At 41.8% G+C, this 24,045-nt stretch overlaps 2 protein-coding genes across 2 annotated transcripts; both read right to left on the reverse strand.

Annotated features, from left to right (window-relative positions):
* Positions 1-8,968: 8,968 nt before the first annotated feature.
* On the reverse strand, positions 8,969-17,188 carry LOC117289369 (TBC1 domain family member 20-like). Its single transcript, XM_033770467.1, has 10 exons — positions 17,028-17,188; positions 15,632-15,834; positions 15,045-15,230; positions 14,412-14,489; positions 13,551-13,645; positions 12,941-13,032; positions 11,972-12,073; positions 10,889-11,030; positions 10,027-10,211; positions 8,969-9,401 (listed from the first exon to the last, which is right to left on the reverse strand). Exons 2-10 carry the CDS (start codon positions 15,759-15,761, stop codon positions 9,176-9,178), a joined length of 1,236 nt encoding a protein of 411 aa, XP_033626358.1. The 5' UTR covers positions 15,762-15,834; positions 17,028-17,188; the 3' UTR covers positions 8,969-9,175.
* A 2,204-nt stretch (positions 17,189-19,392) lies between these two features.
* Positions 19,393-22,646, reverse strand: LOC117289371 (dynein light chain roadblock-type 2-like). Its single transcript, XM_033770468.1, has 4 exons — positions 22,543-22,646; positions 21,628-21,703; positions 20,544-20,711; positions 19,393-19,609 (listed from the first exon to the last, which is right to left on the reverse strand). The coding sequence occupies exons 1-4, from the start codon at positions 22,543-22,545 to the stop codon at positions 19,566-19,568; spliced, it is 291 nt and encodes a 96-aa protein (XP_033626359.1). The 5' UTR covers positions 22,546-22,646; the 3' UTR covers positions 19,393-19,565.
* Positions 22,647-24,045: the final 1,399 nt, after the last annotated feature.

Here is a 24,045-nt window from a genome sequence, read left to right on the forward strand (position 1 = left end):
CCACCAGCTTCTAGTTAGAAAAGTCAACCGTCACCTCAACCGAGGTGAGATTGATGAGATGGAGGATGAAGGCCTGGACAGTTTCAAGGAGATACAATGTTTTCTAAAGAAACTCGTTCCTGAGCCTCAGCCACTAGTGGTGAAACCCCAAGCTTCAGAATCTTCGACTGAACCATCCCCGACCACGGAATCTAAATCTGCAACACATCCTCCTCAACCAGCAAGTGGAGAACAGCCACTTATACTAGATGCTGAGCTAGCACTGAAGAAACCCATTCTTCCCATCACACCCCACAGTTTGATGACTCTTGCCAGACGGGAGTTCAAAATTTCTGGCCAGATAGGAGAGCCCAACCAGAAAGATAAATTATCTTTTTCCAGCTTAGCTCACCAGATCGAGAATGGTCGTCTAAAGGGCCACACCGAACGTGAAATCATAGAAGGCGTTATCCGAGCGATTTCACCAGGCTCTCCCCTGCGAAGTTACCTGGAAGGTAGGGTAGCCCTTACCTTGCCCAGTCTGCGTCAAGTTCTGCGGTCCCATTACCGAGAGAAAGATGCCACAGAACTTTACCAACAACTATCCCGTGTGACTCAGGACATCAAAGAATCCCCACAGAGTTTTCTTGTTCGTGCCCTTGACCTGAAACAAAAAGTGATCTTTGCAAGCCAGGAAGCAGGTTCCGGATTGAAATATGACCCCACACTTGTACAGAGTATGTTCCTGCATGGACTTCTGACTGGGTTAAGGAGCGATGCTGTTAAGTCAGAGCTGCGTCCCTATCTCCAGAATCCAGGTACGACGGATGAGCAGTTGTTTGAGAAAATAAATGTAGCAGCCCGCCAGGAAGCAGAACGACAAGAGAAACTCGGGGTAACCAGTGCAAAACAAATCTCCGTCAAAGTGGTGCAACACCAGGGATCAAGCAGAGAAGAATCGGGGACCAACTTCAAGGAGCAGCCAAGACAAGGCAGTTTAATGACCGACCTTGCTGAATTGAAGGCAGGAATTGCGGAGATTGCCACTATGAAAACCCAGATAGCTGGTCTGCAACAGTCGCTAGCCCAGCCTAGTGAACGCCAGCAGTGGACCCCAAGGACCAACCGTGACACCAACAGACAGAGAGGCTGTTCTAATTGCCAACGGAGTGGCACTGGAGATAGTTGCGAGCATTGCTACAAGTGTGGCTCTGGGGAGCACTTTGCTCGTGGATGCAGACAGTGGCGACGCAACCAATCGGGAAACGGCCAAGGGTTACTGCCACGGGACGGCCAGTAACCTACAAAAGCAATTACCAGAAGTCCCATCTTTGTTCAATAACCCCCTCAAGACAAGCGAATGTCAGCCGACTAGTGGGTAAGAGATGTATGGTGAGCTGCATGATAGACGGAACAAAGACGCAGGCATTATGGGACACAGGAGCCCAGGTCACCATCATACCTGCTGATTGGCGAGCAACCCACTTGCCCCAAGCCAAGCTGAGACCACTGTGTGAGCTGTTAGGAGGAACTGACCTAAACCTTACAGCTGCAAATGGATCCCCCATACCCTATGATGGCTGGCTGAATGTCTCCTTCAGTTTGATGACAGGGCTGAACCATGAGATCAGAGTTCCAGTTTTGGTGACACGGGCAACTTCTGGAGTCCCCATAATTGGGTACAACGTCATAGAAGAAATCGTTCAAAGAGATACTCTCCATTCAACCCCTACTCAAGCCGTGAGAGCGGCATTCCCATCAATGACGAGAAGAGCAGTGACAGCCCTTGCAAACATTATTCAAGAAGAGCCACCAGAAGACATCTGCCGTGTCCATGTAGGTAGAAAAGGAGTCACCGTACCCGGCGGAAGCGTCATCGAGGTAGCCTGCAGAGCGACATCATATCTACTGAATCAAGACACTACCGCTGTCTTTGAGCCTGATGTGGACACCCAGTGGCCAGAAGATCTTCATCCTCAACCATCAGTTGTTCGGTTGAAAAGGGGGCCATCCAGCAAAGTCTTCATCTTGGTGCAAAACTCATCCAATCATGATATCGTCCTGCGGAAACAAACCCAATTAGGAACACTGCAGTCCCCCCTTTCAATTGAAACCATTCCCGAGAGGCCTATACCAGCGTCACAAGATAAACGTACATTTGTAATAAATGAAGTCTCCACTGCACACTCTGCCGAAGAAACCCCCCAGTTTGACCTCTGTCACTTAACAGAGGCTCAACGCCGAGATGTTAACAAGATGTTGCGGGAAGAGGCAGGAGCATTTTCAAAAGATGATAGTGACATGGGTTGCATCAAAGACTTGAAAATGCATATACGTCTGAAGGATGACCAGCCAGTGCAAAAATCGTACATGTCCGTGCCCCCGCCACTCTACACTGAAGTGAAAAACTACCTGAAGGACTTGATTGGCCGAGGCTGGATCGAGAAGTCAGAGTCTCCCTACTCGTCGCCGGTAGTTTGTGTCCGGAAAAAGGATGGCTCTCTCCGTCTCTGCATAGATTATCGCGAGCTGAACCGTAAGACAATTCCCGATAGACAACCGATCCCACGAATCCAAGATGTTCTAGATAGTCTCGGTGGAAATAAGTGGTTTACGACACTAGACCAGGGTAAAGCTTATCACCAGGGTTTCATGGCAGAAGAGAGTAAACATAAGACGGCCTTCGTCACCCCTTGGGGCTTGTATGAGTGGAATCGGATTCCATTTGGTTTGACTAATGCGCCTGCAGTGTTTCAACGGTGTATGGAATCCTGTCTTGATGGTCTAGTTGGAGAAATCGCCGTAGTCTACCTTGATGATATACTGGTCTACGGAAAAACATTTGAGTCACATGTTGAACACATACGTCAAGTCCTCAGACGCCTCCAGGACCGTGGTATCAAACTCAAGCCAAGTAAGTGCAACTTATTCCAGAAAGAAGTGCGGTACTTGGGGAGAGTTATCAGTAGTGAAGGCTACAAGATGGATCCTGCAGACATCAAAGCAGTTGAGGCACTCCGTGAAAAACAACCGAGTACCGTGGGTGAAGTGAGGAAAATCTTGGGTCTACTGGGCTACTATCGTCAGTATATCCAGAACTTTTCTACCATCGCTAAACCATTGTATGAACTGCTGAAGAAACCCAGTCCGTGCAGTGATGACCAACCTAGCAAAACTAACCCAATGAAAACATCGTCAAAGTCACGAGGAAAAGCTGCTGTAGGTAAAGGTGCAGGACAAGTGTCGTCAAGACAACGCATTACATGGGAAGCTTCTCATCAGAAAGTACTGGAACACTTGCTGAGTTTTCTCACTTGCCCCCCAGTGATGGCCTTCCCTAATCATCAGCAGCCTTTCATTCTGCATACAGATGCTTCAAATGAAGGACTGGGCGCTGTCTTGTACCAGCAGCAGGATGGAAAGATGAGAGTGATCGGCTATGGCTCGCGAACGCTAAGCCCTGCTGAGAATAACTACAATTTGCATTCGGGAAAGCTAGAATTTCTTGCGCTGAAGTGGGCCATCACAGAAAAGTTCAAGGATTATTTGTACTATGCTCCCTCCTTCACTGTGTATACAGACAATAATCCTTTGACCTACATCTTGACATCAGCCAAACTCAATGCAACAGGACATCGCTGGGTTGCTGAATTAGCTGATTTTCATTTCACGATTAAGTATCGTCCTGGAAAGTCAAATGCAGATGCTGACGCCCTTTCTCGTATGCCCCTTGACATAGACAGCTTTAGAACCCAGTGCACAAGCGAGATCAGTCCGACTCATCTTAGTGCCACCATCGATGCAATCAAGGCTGATAATTCTGATCACTGCCCATGGATTGGTGCCCTGACTGCGTCTACATCAAGCCCAGATGACAGTGTTACAAGCTCCCACCACATCACCAAAGAACAACTGAGGGCAGCACAGCGAGATGATGCAACTGTGGGTCCGGTTATTCAGTTTCTTGAAAAAGGTCACCGCCCGAGTAGACAAACCAAGATGACCGAACAGCCTAACACTGTTGCTCTTCTTCGGGAGTGGGATAAGCTGGAGTTGAATAGTGAAGGGATTCTCCATCGTGAGTCTGGTGATAGGAAACAGCTTATCCTCCCTCTAAAGTATCACAGACTTGTCTACAAAGAACTACACGAAGATATGGGTCACTTAGGTGCAGAGCGGGTAGTTCACCTTGCCAGGGAGAGGTTCTTTTGGCCTCACATGCAAAGGGACATCGAGCACTATGTAACCAGCGTTTGTAGATGTTTGCAGCAGAGGAAACCAAACCGAATAACCAGAGAGCCCCTTCACAGTATAGTCACAACAGCCCCGTTCGAGATAGTCTCCATCGATTTTCTTCATCTCGAGAGAAGTGTTGGAGGGTACGAGTACATCTTGGTTGTGATGGATCATTTTACCAGGTTTGCCCAAGCATATCCAACAACAAACAAATCCGGAAAAACAGTTGCAGACAAGATTTTCAACGACTTTGTTCTACGGTTTGGATTTCCCCATAAACTCCATCATGACCAAGGGAGGGAATTTGAGAACCAATTATTTCGACGACTACAACAGCTATCTGGCATCACTCCATCTCGGACCACTCCATACCACCCACAGGGGAACGGTCAGGTGGAGCGATTTAATCGAACTCTCCTGGGTATGCTGCGGACTCTACCTGAGAAAGAGAAGTCTCGTTGGAAGGAATCTCTGGGCAAAGTGGTGCACGCTTACAATTGCACTCGCTCAGAAGCCACAGGTTTTTCTCCGTTCTATCTTCTTTATGGACGCCCACCTCGACTTCCAATTGATCTGGTTTTTGGTTTGGCAGGGAAGCAGGAGCCCCCAAAGAACCATCAAGAGTACAGCCAGCGATGGAAAATACAAATGGAAGAGGCTTACGGGATAGCAAGGAAAAACGCCAACAAATCATCAGCACGAGGAAAACAACAGCATGATAAGAAAGCACACAGCACAGTACTTCAGCCAGGTGACAGAGTATTGATAAGAAACCTGAATGAAACTGGAGGGCCAGGCAAGCTCCGAGCATACTGGGAGAAGGAAGTTCACACGATTGTGAAACGGCTTGGTGACGACTCTCCCGTGTACCAGCTATGCCCTGAGAGTGGAAAGGGAAGACGTCGAACTCTTCACAGGAACCTATTGTTACCCTGTAGCAACCTCATAAGTGAAGAGCAGACCGAACATAGGAAGCCCCCACCAGCACCAATACCCCAGACCAGGAGGAGGACAGCACAGAATGTTAACAGGGATAGCAGTGACAGTTCGGAAGACGAATATCTCCTTCACACACCGACTCACACACGACCCTCCTTGAAACCACACCCCCCTACAGTAACTACTCCAGCATGGAACCAGGAAGCTTCAGTCTTCATCCCAGATGAACTAGTTACTGCTCAGGACCGTGATGAACCAGTTCTCATTCCAGATAACGCCACTCAGGGAGAACCAGACCACAACCCAGACCACGCCTGTGTTCCTGATGCAGTAATCATCCCTGAGGCAGCCGCCGCTCCTGAACTGGTAATCGAGGCCGACCCAATTCCACATCCGGAACAGCCCATTGCTTCAGAACCTGTGGTACCTCAAGATGTTGTTGAACCAGTCCCAGATGTTCACCAGCAAGCTCCTCCCCCTGTCCCTGCAGATACTGGTCAGCCCAACCAACAGGAGGCACCAGACCAGCCAGATGCTGAAGCCCCGCCCCCTGCCACTAATGCAGATGAAGCCCCTGCACCCGGTCTTCTTCAGGATACCCAACATTACCCCCAGAGAGACAGGCAACCCCCACAGCGGTTTGCTTATGATCAGTTGGGCCATCCACAGCACAGCCCAGGTGGAGTTTATGCAATGTCAGCTGCAAATTCACATCTCTACCAACATCCATCAGCACCCTGGCCATACTCCATGATGCCACCACAGGGACCACCGCCGATGATGTGGCCTCAACCCTCCACTCCTTGGACCAACCCCGTGATGATGCCCTGGCCCCCGATGCAGGCACAACCATGGCAACAGTGGTATCCAACGGCAACCTACCCACAGCAACCAGTGAGGATCTAGTGATTCAAGTGACTGTTTGGTATATCTTTGAACTTTGAAGTATTATAGTGGTTTTTTTTTTTTTTTAATGTACACACATATTGTGAGTGGTCAGTGTGACAGCTGAAAGATATCCAAATTTAGTTGCACCTTATGTCATTGACGATTTGTTTGATTTTTTTTTTTTGAAATTCTGAAATGTTGAGGACAACATTTAATTTTCAAGGGGAGAGTGTAGAGGTCGCTTATGCCCCCTCCTAAATTTTCAAGTCTTATGCCCCCTCTAATTTTTCAATAGCTGCTTCATAACCCCCTTGTTTCAACAGCCGGTTTAGACCAATCAAAAGGTTGGAAATACTTCAGTGAGTGGGTATGGGTCTCACCCCCACAGATGTCCCCCCATACTGGATGATGTGATGGTGAGATAAAGACACATGATTAAAAGTACTTAAGCACCCAACTCACTGTGATCCCTTATTTCATCCTTTTATACAGGTATGTGGATTTTAATTTGTTTAATATAATAAGTTCATAACCTTGTGATTGACATGGTATTATTATAAACTTGTTTTGACTCAAGGATAGGAGAGCATTATCTCCTCAAACTTAGCTACTTTCACCATGAACCACGATGTGTGTAGGCCTATGCTTTACTATTGGGTTGAAACATGGTTAAGCTCAAGAGTGTACTGAATTGATTTAGACTTTTATTCCATTTCCTTATTATGTTTTGATTAATTAACTTGAGTTTCTGATAGCTCATATTCTATAGAACTGTTTGATGCTAAGAATTGTGTTTTATGACTTTTCCAACTTTGCATATTTCTAGAGGAAAAGCAGGGGTAGTTGCCCATCTTTTATAAGTTCAGTTGTACAGTACTTAATGTATGTGATACACGTGTACAAAAGACCACCCTGGTCTGAGACAGTAACTCTTAGTGGAGACTGAAAGCCTGGTAGGGTCATTAACTTAAACCCCTGAGGGCTTGGTCAGCAGTAGCTCTTTAATAGCCAAGATAGCCTGGGATAGCCTTGCTGCCTGAACAACCTTCTTTGTTTTATTTGTTAAGAGGCAAGTGCCAGGTTAGAAAGTGACCTTGCCTAGTTTTAGCCAAGTTGATTTTGTTTATACCAGACCCAAGACTTTGCTTATGTTCCAGTAGGGTTTTGTTTACGTGTTTCTTTATCCTTTAAAATTAATGTGTTTCTTTGTTTTGACTATTTGGCAAAACCACTGGGATTGCTTTACTTGTTGAGTTTAGTTTCAGTAGTGAACAGATGGAGTCAGTATTAATAGATTCTGACCTACTGTATATTATGTTTATTGACACTCAGAGTATTTGTTTATTGCAAATGATACTAGGATTGAATTGAGGCAGAGAAAGTAATTAGTGCCGAAACAATGACAAGCTTCGAAGTAAATGTTTAAGTGTTATTATTATTATTGTTTAAGTGTTATTATTATTGTTAAAGATCCATACTGGATGATGTGATGGTGAGATAAAGACACATGATTAAAAGTACTTAAGCACCCAACTCACTGTGATCCCTTATTCCATCCTTTTATACAGAATCTTCATTAATGTACACCGTGGAGTGAACGTTTAATTCACGACGGGTGCAACACATGTTATCAGATCTAAGTAGTCTCAATCTAGTCCGCGGCAGTAGATAAACAGTACGATAGGCCAGTTCTTATCTGGCATTTCTAAAGCATTATCCTTTAGGTTTTTTGCAAACAAAGGGTGCGTTTGTTTAGCTTCCCTGGGTCGACCCCGGTCTGCCCCGGTACGTTCGAGTAGCTTTGACGGGGCTCACCCGGGTCAGCCCCCAGTGCCCTGCTTGTGGAGTGGGTCACTTGGGGGTGACCTGAGGTGCATGCCATCACCACAAGAGGGCGAGTGTGATTGTTCGGTTAGCTCTTGTCAGGGGCTCACCCGAGTGAGCAATGCGGGGTCGACCCAGGGAAGCTTATCGAACGCACCCATAATGTACATTGATACCTCAGCCTCTAAAAAAATACCTCAGCCTATAACAAAAATACAACATAAACTGACCCAAGTCGTGTAGTAACCTGGGCCCAACTTCATAGAGCTGCTGAGCGCAAAACAAAAAGTTGCTTAGCATGAAATGTTTGCCTTCATAAAAACAGGATTACCAACCAAATTTCCAAGTGATTTTCAGGATAAGCAAACAACCGCTGAATACCTGTAACAAGCAATGTGCAACAAATGGAAATTTGGTTGGTAGTCCTGTTTTTAGCAAGGAAGAAGTTTCACGCTAAGCGAATGTTTGTGCTAAGCACCTCTATAAAATTGGGCCCTTGGCTGTACTTGTGTCAACAAAGGAAAGAATGGAATTATGTGAAAATATATCCACAACTAGAAACTTGATTTATACAATCCTCTTTTAAACTTGAATTTCTACATATCATGATAACAGTTTTAAATTCATAAAATCATACAAAAATGAAAGGAAAAAATTAATGGAGAAATGGAATGTTGATCGAAGAAATCTACAAGTGTGGATATCTTGTTGGAGAGTTTTCTCCTTTTTCCCCCCATTTTTTTTGTCAGAAAAGGAAAATCTCAGTTTAAAATTTTGTCAGATTTATGTGCCAAGGGGTGGATTTCACAAGGAGTTAAGACCAGTCTTATCTCGAGTTACGACGAGTTACTCGCCGACACAGGACACTATTGGTAATTGTCAAAGACCAGTCTTCTCACTTGGTGTATCTCAACTTAGGAATAAAATAACAAACCTGTGAACATTTGAGCTCATTGGACGTCGAAGTTGCAAGATAAAAATGCAAGAAAAAACACCCTTGTCACACGAAATCGAAATCAACATCGTGGAAAATTACTTCTTTCTCAAAAACTTCAGAGGGAGCCATTTCTCACAATGTTTTATACTATCTCCATTACTCGTCACAAAGTAAGGTTTGTATGCTAATAATTATTTTGAGTATTTACCAATAGTGTCCACTGCCTTTAAGCTTTTAATAACTCCTACAGGACAAGGTTGTACATAAATAGTTATGAAAATGAAAATTGTGTCTACCATTTTAAAAACACAAAGTTTCTCTGGGCACCAAAAGCATTTTAACGCTCCAGCAGGACCAAAGTGAAATTTTGTATCACCAGTATTCCCCGGCTGTGTTGAGTATAGCTAACGCAACTGCACCTATGCCAGCCGATAGTGCCCATACCGTTACTTTTAGAGCAACACTACCTCGGCTTTGATGCTCCGGACTGGATGACGTCGCAGCTCCGTTCAACCGGGACGTCATCTTTTGAAGAACCTTGTCCGGTCTCTGATACAGCGTCTCCAACTCAAAGTCATTGTGTTTAGACATACTCGTACTGTGTGAAAGAAACAACAACATGGGGTGTCATGGCCGAGTTGTTTAAGAGCATCAAATTCAAGTTCTGGTAGTTAAGTCATCACGAGGTGGGTTCGAATCCCGGTCATGACATTTGGTGTCATTAAGCAAGACACTTTCCTGTAAATGCATCTCTTCATCAAGTGGTAAATGGGTACCTGTGAGGGCAGATTGATTGATTTAGCTTAGTGTGCTACTTACTTGGCAGCACAGGCTGTTTACTCCCCAGGGCGCTGAGAGGGTTTAATGAAATAGAAGGCCCTGTGACCAGGGGTTAAAAATGTATGAGAGCCATAAGCGCCAACTGTGTTTTAGTAGCTGGGCCAATAAATTATTAATGTAATGTTTTACTCAGATGTTTAATTAATTAATTTTAAGTAACTGCTCTCCCTTAGAGTGAACAGTAGGCCTCACTTCTCCCTCTCCATTTTTCTGTGTAAGATTTAGGCCATTTCAAAAATTAATGTCACGTTTTACTTTAAATTTTTAACTTTGTAACTGTTCATGTAATTCTGCTGACTGGCAGCAAATTGAATAGATTATTAATGAGCCATTGAATGAAATGAAATGCATTTGCTGTTGAAGCTCTAACGATTGTAATTTACCTTAGTTTGTACTGTAGTCTAGCCTCCCTGGCCATCTCCTTGGGTGGGTATTGCACAAATAGATCCCCCGCCTGACTCACTAGATGTTCCATGGGTAGATCGCTGGGGATTTTAGACAAGAGACTGTGGACATAGGCCATATCACACTCGCAGGCTAGTACCTCTTCCTGGCGGTGAAGTACTATCTATTGAATAAGAATAAAAAGAAGGTATCTAAAACAAGAGACTGTGGACATAGGCCATATCACACTCGCAGGCTAGTACCTCTTCCTGGCGGTGAAGTACTATCTATTGAATAAGAATGAAAAGAAGGTATCTATAAAGCAAGAGACTGTGGACATAGGCCATATCACACTCGCAGGCTAGTACCTCTTCCTGGCGGTGAAGTACTATCTATTGAATAAGAATGAAAAGAAGGTATCTATAAAACAAGAGACTGTGGACATAGGCCATGTCACAATCGCAGGCTATGGTTATTGGCATTCATTATTGTTTCCCGATACAAGGAACATGAACAAGATGGAGGCAGCATGATATAGGTCTATGACATCAAAGGTGGAGGTTAAGTGGCATGATGCCCTCCGTGCACAAGCCAGTTGTTGGTGCTCAAATGACATGAACCAATTAAGGGGCATTAAAATTTAAATATTTTCTCAAAAGAAAACAAGAAAGCCCAGGTTATTTTATAGAGTATTTGTTTTCTTTACGTTGCTAATCCAAAGTTTCATTGTGACATTGACAAAGATGTTATTAAAAGAGAAATTATAACTTTTGAAGCTCTAAAAAGCTTTAAAATAAATATACTTTGCAAAGGCACGATGAGGATTTGTTTAAAGCCAACATTAAGTGGACAAACACTTACTGCAGCAGCTAGATAGACTGGCATTAATGGATGACAGGCTAGGAAGAAATCATACAGCCTGACGACACTGCGGAAATCATTCAGGACATGCCCATACCAAGTGATCAGCCAGGCTAGCGCAAATACTGTGCCGACCTCTGACCTACAAATAAAGTCAAAGAATTGGGTATTAGAATGGAACTTCATAGTGGTTCAGCTACCTTTATGACAATAATAATTACGACTTTTTGCGTTATCGTTTAATCTTTCTCAGCTCCCTTGGGAGTATACAACACTTAGGTGCCGTGGCGCTCCAAAGGCTTTTTCAAAAACAATATAAACCTCTACCCTCGCATGTACCCATTTATACCTCTGGGTGAAAAAAAGCCATTACAGTAAACGCATCTTGCTTAACGACACAATATTTCACATAATATAATATCGAATAGTATCAAAGTCTTATAGCGCACATATCTACCAAACAAGGTACTCAAGGCGCCGGGTATATACAAACTTTCAGAAAGATAGGTTATTACAGTGATGAATTCTGAGACCCAATTATGTAGCAGTTATAAGGGTTTACAAGGTGCTACGGCGCATTAAGCAGCCGCAACCAGGAACACCGGGAAAACCCCTTCTCTTTTCGATATAAGTGCACTGATGGGACCAACGGCTTTGTGTCCCATCCGAAGGACAAAGCAATGGTTAAGTGTCTTGCATACGGACACAAATGTCACGGCTGGGAATTCGAACCCACACTCTGCTGATCAGAAACACCAGAGTTTGAAATTCGGTGCTCTTAACCGCTCAGCCATGACACTTCCACATGACCGGGATTCGAACCCACACCCCAATGACTTAACCCCCAAGGTCCAATTTGATGGTTCTGCTTAGCGCAGAGGTCTGTGCTTAATCCGTAGATCAATCTGCTTAAACCATAAAAACCAGAACTTGAGTCTGGTGCAATAAACTGCTCAGCCATGACGTACATGTCTTGGAACGCTGCACAGGGCACCACAGCAAAAGCACAGGGCACCATCGCAATTGCTATGGGTGCTGTGGGTTAATTCAAGGCTTGCCTTTATGGAGGCGATCATCACTTACGCTTGCATGAAATCATGGAGTTCTGGGTTGGCTTTTTTGATGATTGGCAAGAGATAGTTTAACATGTGCCTGGTCCTGTCCATGTTGGCATCCATGAAATCCCTGGCCACAAAATAAAAAAAATACAACACATATAAATAATTTTAAAAAATGAGCGAAGGATTTTATAAGTGCAAAAAAACTGGGTGACTCGATCGACTGAAGAAAAAAAAAACTCACTCACAAGTAAATCAATTTTGTTTCTTTTAAATGTCCAAATTGAAAAGTTTTATGTTTCGAAAAGACTTTAGTGAAGCACGCCCTGGCATAGTTTGCAACCATCGATACATCATTATGTATTATAGACAAATAATTGAAGGGACAGTCAGGCCTGTATGCTTCATTTTTTAAAAGGGCAGGGGCAACAAGGCATTTTCTCCTTGTTAAAGCCATTGGACACTTTTGGAACAGAACAAAAAATAAAAGTTCACAGGGTTTACAGAAGGTAATGGTGAAAGACTTCTCTTGACATATTATTCCATGAAATGCTTTACTTTTTGAGATTTAAAACAATATATAAATTCTCTATAATCTAGAATTACGTTTTTTTTTAAACACATGTCATGACACGGCGAAACGTGCGGAAACAAAGGTGGGTTTTCCCGTTAGTTTCTCCCGACTCCGATGACCAATTGAGCCTAAATTTTTACAGGTTTGTTATTTTATATATATAAGTTGTGATACACGAAGTGTGGGCCTTGGACAATACTGTTCACCAAAAGTGTCCAATGGCTTTAAAAGCCACTCTATGAGGAAATTGTAAATTTCTATTGAAGCATTTGAAGGGCACCAAGGCAACGACCAGGGGGAATCGCCTCCTTTGCCTCCATGAAGTGTTAGACCACAGTGCCCCCCCCTTCTTCTCAAAACTTTTAGGTAAAGGGGAACAAAAACAAACCATGGCCGATAAGTGCATGCCTGTAGAATTACCTTAAATGATGAGTTGATAATTTATCTACCAGAGCAATTGAAGCTTCTTTACCGACCACCAGGAGGAAGGTTACGCATATATCGTGGTATCCCTACAAAGGCAAAACAAAACGAGATCTTAGTTTTAAGTCTATTTCATACTCTGATTAATAATAATAACATAACATTTATAAGGCGCACAGTATCTGGAATGGTAGTATTCAAAGGCGCCGGAAGCTAGCAAGCTGAAAAATTGAACAGATGAGTCTTGAGGTCGTGTTTGAATGTAGACAGATCAGGTGTGTCCAGAGACGCGGTGCGCAGCTGGAAAAGGCACGGTCTCCCTAACTTGCCAGACGAGTTTTGGGAACATAAGAGTATGTGTGAGGATCAGTTAGTGGTGGATTAATTACTAGTGGAGCAATTACATTTACCTTTCCAACAAGACAATGCTTCCTGTGTTTGGATTAATAAACAAGTTAAAAATAAATTACAAGTGGATTTGTAGATAAGCTACCACTGACTTTATGACCATATAGTCTTCAAAACCACCGGATTAATCACCAGAATATTGTGGATTAACTAACTGTTGATTTAACTACCCATGTGTTAACTAGCGATGGATTATTACCTGATAATAATGAAGCTGATCATTCTTAATGAGTACCCTGACAATGACGTCAACAAGTTGACCCTGTAGTTTTTCACGTTGATCATCGCGCATACCTGGTAAGAGGAATAAAAGAAAACACAGTCAGATCTTTAATTAATAACAATAATGGATTCTTTGGGTGGCACGGTTGGCTTGTGCGTAAAGCGCTCGCCTCCCACCAAGGTGACCCCAGTTCGATTACCGGTCGGGGCCACATGTGGGTTGAGTTGTGCGTTGATTCTCTGCTGTGCCACGAGGGTTTTCCAGAGTATCCGGTTTTCCTCCCTCAGGAAAAAATCAAACACTTTCGATCTTGGCTGTGCTCCGTGGTCATAATGGGTTGATGTGGCTGGCAGCTAAATGCGTTTTTGCATGCCTGCTTCTCAAACACGTTGTAGCCGCGTCCTTCGCATTTCAGCTCTAGCTGCGAGTAAGGACGATTAGCCCTCCAAATTATTATTACTATTATATAGCGCGCAAAACCGTTGCTCAGTGCAGTTAATGCGCTTTAACACCTGCAAGGTGTGTAGGGCTAAGTTTGAATTATGTAATGTACTCCTTTTACATAGCACCATGTAATGGTTTACAAGGTGCTGTGGTGAAGTAGGCTGCCAATCAAACCAGGAACACCGGGGTGAACCCCTTCTCTTTTCTATAAGTGCACTGGGTTGTTTTACACGCGTGACACAACACACGGTCGGGACCAACAGCTTTACGTCCAAGGGTCAAGACCGGGACACAAACCCACACTCTGCTGATCAGATACAGCAGAGCTTGAGTTCACGCTCTTAACCGCTCTTATAGACTTTTGGATGGTTAGACAGTGGGAGTTCACATTACCTTTTGGAAACCGTTTCAGTGATCTGTTGACATCCAACACAACTTGATGATAGTCTCTGTGCGCTTCTAAATTTACTCCTGCAAACGAACAAATCGCAAAAGAGAAAACCATTGACTCAAACCATTCATTTCATCAATATATTTTTACAAGTATTCCTGATGCACTTTTTTTTTCTTTTTCCAACTTTAGCCTTTTTCACACTGTTTCTTTTAACCGTGTGGAATACAGCCCTGTGGAGGCCCGGGGTCCCAGGACTTTTCTTACCCCATTGTTACCCCAGCGCACTTTCACACTGTGTCCACATGGTTCCAGTTGCATGTTTTAAGAATACCCAGGGTGTTACCACTTACCCCTACTCCAAGGCAGGGGTGGCTATTCTGCCGGGGCAGATAGGGAGAAGACCAGGGTGGATTTCACAAAGAGTTAAGACTAGTCCTATCTCGAGTTAGGACGAGTTACTAGTCCTAAGTAGTCCTAAGTTAGGACTAGTCCTTACTCTTTGTTAAATCGACCCCAGGGGTAAAGTGATCACAGTGTGAAAAGGCCGACCGTTTAAATTGAGTAGAGAAATGCGAAAAGAGCTTTTGACACTTTCTGTAGTTTGGAAGTAAAAGTATAAAAGTAATTTGTACCTTTTTTGTAAGGTACATCAAACAGGTTGACATTGAGGAGTTTAGGCCAGGCTTTCCTTCGGACATCGTCTGTCAGTAGACCTCCTTTACTGATGGCTAGTTTGCGTAGGGCTGCGACATCCACTGGGTCAGCAGTTAAAGCCTTGTGAATTGTGGCTAGCTTGACTTTCCGCTCAGATTCTGTCCCTGAAGGATAAATAATTGAAATTTTTAAAGGCTACTTTAAAAAAAAGTTGGGTGAGCCCATCCGTGGTTTGTCATTTTGAGAGTCAATCTGCATGAAAAAACAGGCCTCGAAATTATCCATGGCACCCTGTGCTTTTGCCTTGGTGCCCTCTCTACAAGGATCCAAATACAAATTTACCTTGGTCCTTATAGAGTGCCCCATACCAGAGAAAAATTGCTGTGCCCCCTTAGTTCAAGGCCTGTTAAAGTGTGGCGCCTGTGTAACTCTAATAGTGCTAACATTGCCTAAAATGTGCACCACACAGTAACAAAGAGGAAAATCTGAAACACAATTTTCATCTGCATCAAAAGAACGGTCAATTATCAGTTCTTTACTCGGTGATTCAGAGAGAAGTACGTACCTTGCGGCGGGCAGTGCAGTGCCTGTACTGAGTTCACGGTTCCCTTGGAAGGGGAAGGTGACGGTGAAGGGGTACCCTTCCTACTGCGATCTTGACTCCCACCTCGATGAGGCTTTCTCCTTAGACTCATAGTGCTGGTTATTGAGCATCAGACTACTAATCATTTGAGAAACCGTCTATGGGTCATTGGTGAGGAGGAAGGCCTGAAAAATGAAACTGTCCCAAGTTAAATTAAAATAGAAAACATAGTTTGAACACTTTATTTTTTGAGGCAAGTGAGTAAACGGCACCCACTCTACACCAACTACTCTTTTTAATTTATTAGGCAGTGGAATAACCAGACGGCGGAGCCATCCTCATTTATTTACTGTACAAATCAGGATCAAACCTCAACCTCAGGAAGTTCTGGTTTAGCCAGAGAGTGGTAAATTACTGGAATATTCTCCCAAGAGAGGCAATTGAAGCTTCAAGTGTGAACACTTTCAAGGGACATGTGGACAAGTTCCTAAAGAATGTTTTGGGGGGGGGTCTACAAGCTCATATTAGCTGTCTGCCCTAGCCCCACTTGTGTGTTTTCAGCTAGCCTTGGCCACACAAGTGGGGCGACTGTCTGCCCCAGTAACCAGAACCACCGTCTCCTCCCCTGTTGTGTGATTGCATTGGTGGATTCAAGCAAGTCAAGCAAGTAAGTCAGTTACATAGTAAATAGATTAACATAGATTTGTACCAAAAATCAATCATTTTATAAATGTTTGAGCATAACCAACGACAGGAACCTTACTTCTCAGCATGATTGAGCCTGATGAAAATACAGACCGTGAGTAAACTGCATAGCTTCTGTCTACGGTGCAGCTTGCACAATCTCGCGGTAAACGGGAATCAAAGTTCGAAAACATACGAGGGTCGATAACGTATGACGCTATGAGTATGATACGACCCACTTACTTAGCACTGCGCTAGTTATCATAGACTCTAGAGTTGGTCAGTTTGGTGGTCAGCATCTTATCTGCTTATCTTACCTGAAAAGAGTCGTACCCATTACTTTGCTTTATCACAGAGGAAGGAAATCATTCTTCCCCGTGCATGATGCACTATTTGCGGTACACATATGTGTGTTAATTGGCTCCAATTTATTTCAGAAAATGTTGGTTGGACTTTTTATTTAGAATTAGAGTGTGTAATTGAAATTGCAATTGGCCTAGTTGCATAACAATTTATAATCATTGTTTTCGTATCTTGGTATTCGCAGCTAAATTCTGAGTAGGTATAACTTCAAGATATACACATGTGAAGTAATGCAAAAAAGTAAGTAAACATGGATGGTAAATCATAAAATGTCGACGAGTTAAATATATTTTGTTGTAATAAAATAAACATTTATTTTTACAATTTTTACCAATCGTTTGGAGCTTACTCTCGGTATCTTGCAATAACTTTGTTGGGAAAATGTCCGGGAGTCCGAACGTAAATCCGGCAAGTCCTTTTGAAATGAAGCTGTTCCCTTATGAAAAGGATGAAACTTTACCCTATTGATTGTTGTTTAGCTTACAATGTACTGTCACCATATGTCACCGATCGGGGGATGAAAGAGTCGAGTGTAAATGTAACACAGCGCCCTCCATTGTCGATTTAAAGTAAAGGGTGGAGGCTCAACCTCGTCCTCATGGTTTACTTGAGTTCAAACATGTTTACAATATTGTTACGTCGTCACTGCTCGACACACCCCCTGTGGACGAGGTTGGTAGGAGCCCTTGTAGGCCAAATCCATAGCGCTATATCATAGAATTTTGCTAACACCTTGCTAAGCAAAACAAGTAGGTTACCGGTCACAAATTGTACAGGTGACATGGTACTTCGGCTGGTAACCTTATCCTGGTAAACATAATTTTGTTGTGCTTTGCAAGTTTTTCTGCTCAAGCAGCTCTATGAAATCGGGGCCCTTTAAAATTATAAACATAATTTTGTTGTGCTTAGCAAGTTTTTCTGCTCAAGCAGCTCTATGAAATCGGGCCCTTTAAAATTATGACGTTTCGGGGGCGGGGGCCCGCATTTGTTCTTGTCATTATGGACAGAATTTTCTGAATCAATGCAATTGATAATACCCATAAAACTAAATAAAAAGGAGGCCTAACTTTCATACAGGGCTATACCTGGTAACTGGGGTGCTGTACTCCCCCACCCCCCCCCCCCCCTCCCGCATTAATATGCATACATCACAATACCATAATCAAGGTCACATAACTGTTATTGTTCTCATCTATGCTGGCAAAGTTATTTTAAAACTAAATCAATATAACGTTTTAGTGTGTACAATGGTAAAAATATGCCTATATGAAAAAGTGGACAAATGAACAACTGCTGGCGTCTAACAACAACTATATTTAAAGGCCATAGAATATTGTTTTGAATGCTTTTCAAACTCTTGCTGATTTTATAAAACCACACAATTATTTGAGTTCTACTTTTAGATTTTAACTCACAAATTTGTATATTTATATATTGAAAATAAACTGTTAATTTTTAGTTGTTTCCTAAGACCAAGACACCCCGGCACAAATTTAAGTTTGCAGCCCCCCCCCCCCAAAAAAAAAAAAAAACTAGTAAAAATATAAACAAATATATTTTATTTCATAATTTTGAATTGCTAGGTGTAGTAAATTTTTCAAGCAGTACTTTTGCTAAAGAGCTTTAAGGAATTGAGCCAGGTAACAATTAACTTTCAGCTGCAATGCATATTTGAAAAGGGACAAAAAATATCTCAAAGAAGAAAACATTCAAAATGACAATTCACAGAGGGTTAAAGAACTGGATACAGCATTTATTCAAATCTTATATAAATCAAAAACAAAATAAAACGAGAGAAAAACTAACAAAACTTTACCCAATATGTATATTTACCAAGAAAAAATTAAAGCATTCTTAAACATTGTTTTAAGTAAAGGTAGTACAAATAAACAATACTTAACAAGCCTAACCTACAAATCCCCACTTCAAAACAATATCAGTTAAACTGCAGGACTTTATATTTTCATGAAGAAATAATCATTTGTGTATTGCTGAGGAAAACACTGAAAGGTGTGTGCATGCTAAAATTTTGTTTTTCACAATTGCAATTCAGAATTTTACTGAACCAACTATCAAGAAGAAATGACAGCCTACTCGAATATGGCTGTCAGCACGTGCCTCTTGCTCTGATTACCACATAGCAGTATTTGTTTTCTAGGATTATTGCTATGGGCCACTTCGTCAGCAGAAAACATCAGATTACAGGCATTATTAAATTGGGCCCAGATACTAAAACCTAAAATATATAGGATTTCAAATAAATAAAATGCGGAACCCCAAAAAGAAAATAATTCTGATGGAGTAAATTGATTAATATTAACCCCAAAACAATCAGACCAAAACCCAAAGTAATAAAAACTCCTCAAAATTACATAAAAGAGAAGGAAAAAACTTGAAACCGTTCAATTAGTTGAACATCCAAATGTAAGCATGTAAAATCAGATCCGATATATATTATTTTGTGAATGGGACGGGGAAAAAACATTTATGCCAAAACATTGTATCTTGCACAAAAATGATCCAAGCGAAAACACTGTATCTCGGTGAACTTGGGTGTACTTCTGGCTACTGAATCATGTTTTGACAATTTCAAACTTGAATGTAACGCAAGTGCTGTTCTAGGGGATAAAATGTTTTTGTACCGTCACAATGGTTTGTACTAAAATGAAACAATCTAACTTTGGATTTCATTTGGGTTTTTTTGAGAGCGAGCATACATAGAGTGTTACATTTGAGAGTCATGACTATGAGTAGAATGTCTAATTATTGTTGGGAATTTCTTAAGGACGATCGTTGTTCATATTTACAAGCAGAATTGAAGTAAGCTGTACAATTATCGACTGTGAACCAGCGTCGATCATTCTGTGAATCAGTCCGTGGAACTTTGGATCGTTATCAGTAGATACTCCTTTTCTGTAATAAAAAAAATAATAAAACACATCAATATAAAACCTCAATCCAAAAAGTTCTAAGATAATGGTTTTTACAATTTACAAAAAAAATATCTCATTGATATACGTGCTGACATGGGTAGGCCCCTACTAAGCTTGGGCGATATCACGATATTATCGAATATCGCGATATTAATTTGGACCTGATTTCGATATTGGATGGATGTGGTTTTAATCGAAATATCGATAATCGCGATATATCGATATATCGATTAAATATCGCGATGTATTTGCTAGCTGAGACATCTTGCACCCCATAGGTTTGGAGTAAAACCAGAAGAATAGGTCATTAGAACACCTCTCTTATGCTAGGACTGTCTCTTCTACAACTTTCACTTGGAGTTTTAAGACTGATGATGTCAAATTTCATTAATCGCGATTATATCGAGTATCGCGATATATTGTCGGCGATATATCGTGAATAAAATAAATCGATATCGCCCAAGCTTAGCCCCTACATGTTGAATGTCATAGATAGAATGTCATTGAACAACCAGCCGTCTACATACAGGTACCAAAGACTCCAAGCAAGCATTGGGTGAATGAGTTTCTTCTTTTTGTGCAGCTGCCACTGGTACCACAGACTGCCACAAAGTGCCATACCTTCCAGGCTAGCAATGGGTGCATGGATTTCTTCAGTTTGTACAGGTGGTAATTATGTAGAAACTTACTAGATTGTGTACTGTGGACTTGGTCTCTACAGTCTCCTGTGGATTTGTTTTGGAAAGAGCCAGTTGGCCAGGAGAGATAATAGGGGCAAGGTCAAATACAGAACTTCTCGTCTTCATTGCGTAACCAGTACATGTATATTTCTGGACACTGTGAACTTCAATACAGGGCATTTCTTGGGCTATAAGGCTTCCATGGAACATTATATTTATATGTCAAATGCTTACCGGGCGCAACTATGACTTCATGCTTCCGTGTCCGAATGCGCAGAAAGGTCAGGTCATTCTGAGGGTCAATGTCGCGGACCACGCTACGAGCCTTGGCCGTCAGCTGGTGTATCAGCCCAGCGTATTGCACTGTGGTGGAATTATCCAGCGTGGTCCTCACCGGTATACCTGTAAAAAAAAGAATAGGTCTGGAATGTCATCTCTGAGTCTGAGAGGCCAATGCTGTTTTTGTTTTGCAAAGGGCACTTTTTCCATTTTCCATCTACAGTACAATAAACTTTTGAAAGGGCTCCTAGGTGAAGAAAAGGGCAACCAAGGCAATGGCCTAGGTGTATTGGCCGTGCAAGTCTTGCACATTTCAAACACATGTGAAGGGAGCAAACCCAGGCACTTTAACGGCTCCAAATGTTTAAATATGTTTGAGACTTTCAGTTGTTATTCTAGTCTTGCATCAAATAACTTGTATCTTTGGCAAGAGACCCTAAAAAATCCTCCCACCTCTATGTTTAGCAATTTCTTCATTCAACTGAGTGGTACATTCTGTGGCAACTACCACTTGTCTCCCATGGGTAGACAAGGGCAGCCCTTGAAATAAACCACAGCACCCATTGCAATTGCTGTGGTGCCCTGTGCTTTTGCCGTAGTACTGTGCAAGATTCCTGTACAAATTTACATTATTCGTTCGTTGTTTTTCAGAAGAAAAAAGAACAATACATTTGTTTTAAAATAAAACCTGGTGCTGCTTTCTTGAAACAATGTTTTCAGCAGAATCATCAAACATTTCTGTAATGCATTGTTTGGGTATATCATAACAAAGGGACATTTAGCTAATCTTGTTGCCCAGTGATGAGGACTTCAGAGGGCCATTTCACAAAGCAACAATATTCATTGCAACTTGCAAGACAAATTTTCAGTATCACCATATAGTGATTTGTATAGTGACAGCACAGCTTACTTAGCAACTATGATTGATTTGCAGTTACGATCAATCTTAGATCTTTGTGGAAATCGGCCCCAGGTGAACTAAAATTAATATATCAACATGAAATGACTGATCTGAGATAACCATTGGTGTTATGTTTACCTTCCATATTGACAACAATAATTCCAATCACTCCCTTGTGGGACGAGATCCTCTTCAGACATTCTTCAACTTCATTCTGTAAACAAATATTATCAGATAAAAAAATAATAATAAGAGTAAGCCAAACAAAAGACAACTTCCTTAATTGTTAATAAGGTTTATCGCGAATAGCCAAATATTAAGAGAGGGCGCTGTTGAACCCACACAAAGGTAAAGGCTTTGCGTGCGCGAGTCGTAGTAACTGCATAGAAACCGCCCCATATTCCTTCCCACAATGCATTGCGTTTCTGAATCACGATAAACCTTATGCGCTTGTGAATAACGAATGCTATTGTTTTAGGATAATATTTCATTTGCATTTGGGTAAATTAAGTCCTAAAACGTTTTAAAAGTTTGATTTTCACTCATTTTTTTTTTACTTTAATTTGATTTAAAAAAAATTATTTTAGTTAGGGGCTAATTTATCTAAAATTAACAAGAAAAGATCTCTGGTTAACTTTCCGTATGGCGCCACCACTTTTTCACTCATTTTTACAAAAAAGGATATTTGAGGTAAATGATTTAAAATCAAATTAGAATTAGATACTAAACTATTTCATATCCAATAAAAAAGTGGTGGCGCCATACGGAAACTTTTCCATAGTGAATTCCAAACATACTGCCAATACCATGGAATAGACTACCCGTTACATTAAAACATAACATGGATCATTGCTCCATGATTGCACCGTCATACAAAATTTCGGTAATTCCAAAATGTCAACAGTACACAACACATGACATGAGACGAATGGAAAGCAAAATGGATGATGATACATTTTAACCCCGTATTTAACAGTAGTTATCATATTCTTAAGCGTCAGACACTCATACAGAATGTTAGGAGTGTATTTATTATTATTTGAAACAACTTACCATGTTTAATGGATGATAATTACGGACAATTTAAAGGATAAAATACGTGTGAATTAATCGGCCTCTGACGGATGGTGATTCTTCTTTGTTAGACTGGACCCAGTTTGAAGAACTACCTGACTCGTATTGAAAAATGCACACAATGTAAGTCTAGAGACCAGACCGTGGTTGCTACGGTGTTTTTGTTTGCCAAGTTTGTTTGGTGGTTTTTGAGGAGATGAAGTTTGAAGGGACGGGCCTTCTTTTTCAGAACCTTTGCATCTTCCCTAAAATTAGCAATATGTATTTTTAATTATTTTATATTAGTTTTTGGCCACAAATTGTTTCACAAAATGCCTGCTTGTAAGATATAGTCGGTTTATTCCAATGAGCCACTCTTCTCGTTTTATCTCGCCGGGGAGGTAGATCTCGCGAGTCCGATTTCGCCACCTACAAGCTCGCCCCCTAATCGGCTCGCCCCGGGTCGTTACAAAGTCGCCCCCTGACAATGTCGCCCCCCCCTAGCAAAGTCGCCCCCAGAATTTGTTTAGGCTACTATACTTTGGTAAACAAATACAATTAAAACATTTTCAGAAAAATTCCGTATGAAGTATTATGTGCAGACAACCAGCAGACAACTTTTTTGTTTACAACACGGCATCGAAATGTCTAGTTTGGAACTTTTGAAACCCTAATAAAACATTTAGCTTTCCACCATTGTATCCTCCTTATTAGAAACAGGTATAAAAAGTCTTACGCTTTAAAAAAACAAACGTTACAGGTAGTCTTACGCTTTCAAAAAAAATGTTAGGCCTGCCTGCATCTGTAGCTCTGTAATTGCTATTTAGCCTTTTATATTTAAAAAAAATGTTAGGCCTGCCTGCATCTGTAGCTCTGTAATTGCTATTTAGCCTTTTATATTTATAATACTCGTTGTCAGTTGTCATTGTTTGTTGTGGATTCATTATTTGTTCCTCCCTGAATCGAATATGTCTCACTTACATATGTAATCCATTAATTGCTATTTAGCTTATATATTTGTAAAAGACAGTTCCAACGTGTAGTATTTGTTTTCGCCGCCTGCCGCTCAGCTGCTTATACCATAGAGCATAGAGTAAGCTTATACTTTACTTTTGTGGGCCGGTGTGGCGGTTTCAGACTTCCGCCGTGTTCAGTTTTCCGAATGACCAAATACGGTAGCATTACGTCATGCGATGTCTGCGCACAGCAAGCGAAAGAAGTCCATTTTTAGTGCCGTATTGAGTTATCCATTACCCTCCGGTAGCTGTCATGGCGGCGTCCACGAGTCGAGTACAACTAGCGGCAAACGCGTGGATCGTATGAGTTGTTTTTTATGCAAGCAGAGTATGACCTGCCTAAAGTTGTACCAATGAATACATGTAAAGATGGGGCAAGAGATTATGTGACTACACAGAAAAGAATCGTAATATAAATAATTTGGGGGTCACTGCTGAGAGAACTACAGTACTCGCCAGGGTACTCGCGGCGGTATCTGACAGGTCA

Source organism: Asterias rubens, chromosome 4 (assembly GCF_902459465.1).
Source record: "Asterias rubens chromosome 4, eAstRub1.3, whole genome shotgun sequence".
Classification (NCBI taxonomy): Eukaryota; Metazoa; Echinodermata; class Asteroidea; order Forcipulatida; family Asteriidae; genus Asterias; species Asterias rubens.

Bases quoted from the DNA above. Each gene is read 5' to 3' on its own strand.
- LOC117289369 (XM_033770467.1), bottom strand. From the start codon at position 15,761: ATGAGTCTAAGGAGAAAGCCTCATCGAGGTGGGAGTCAAGATCGCAGT. The intron at 14,490-15,044 runs GTACAAATTACT...GTTCGTTTGCAG, and splicing joins TGATGTACCTTACAAAAAAG to GAGTAAATTTAGAAGCGCAC. The intron at 9,402-10,026 runs GTAAATTACAAT...TCTTTCACACAG, and splicing joins AGACTACAGTACAAACTAAG to TACGAGTATGTCTAAACACA.
- LOC117289371 (XM_033770468.1), bottom strand. The intron at 20,712-21,627 runs GTAAACATAACA...TTTTTTTTACAG, and splicing joins TATTGTTGTCAATATGGAAG to GTATACCGGTGAGGACCACG. The intron at 19,610-20,543 runs GTAAGCATTTGA...TTTTTATTACAG, and splicing joins TGAAGTCATAGTTGCGCCCG to AAAAGGAGTATCTACTGATA.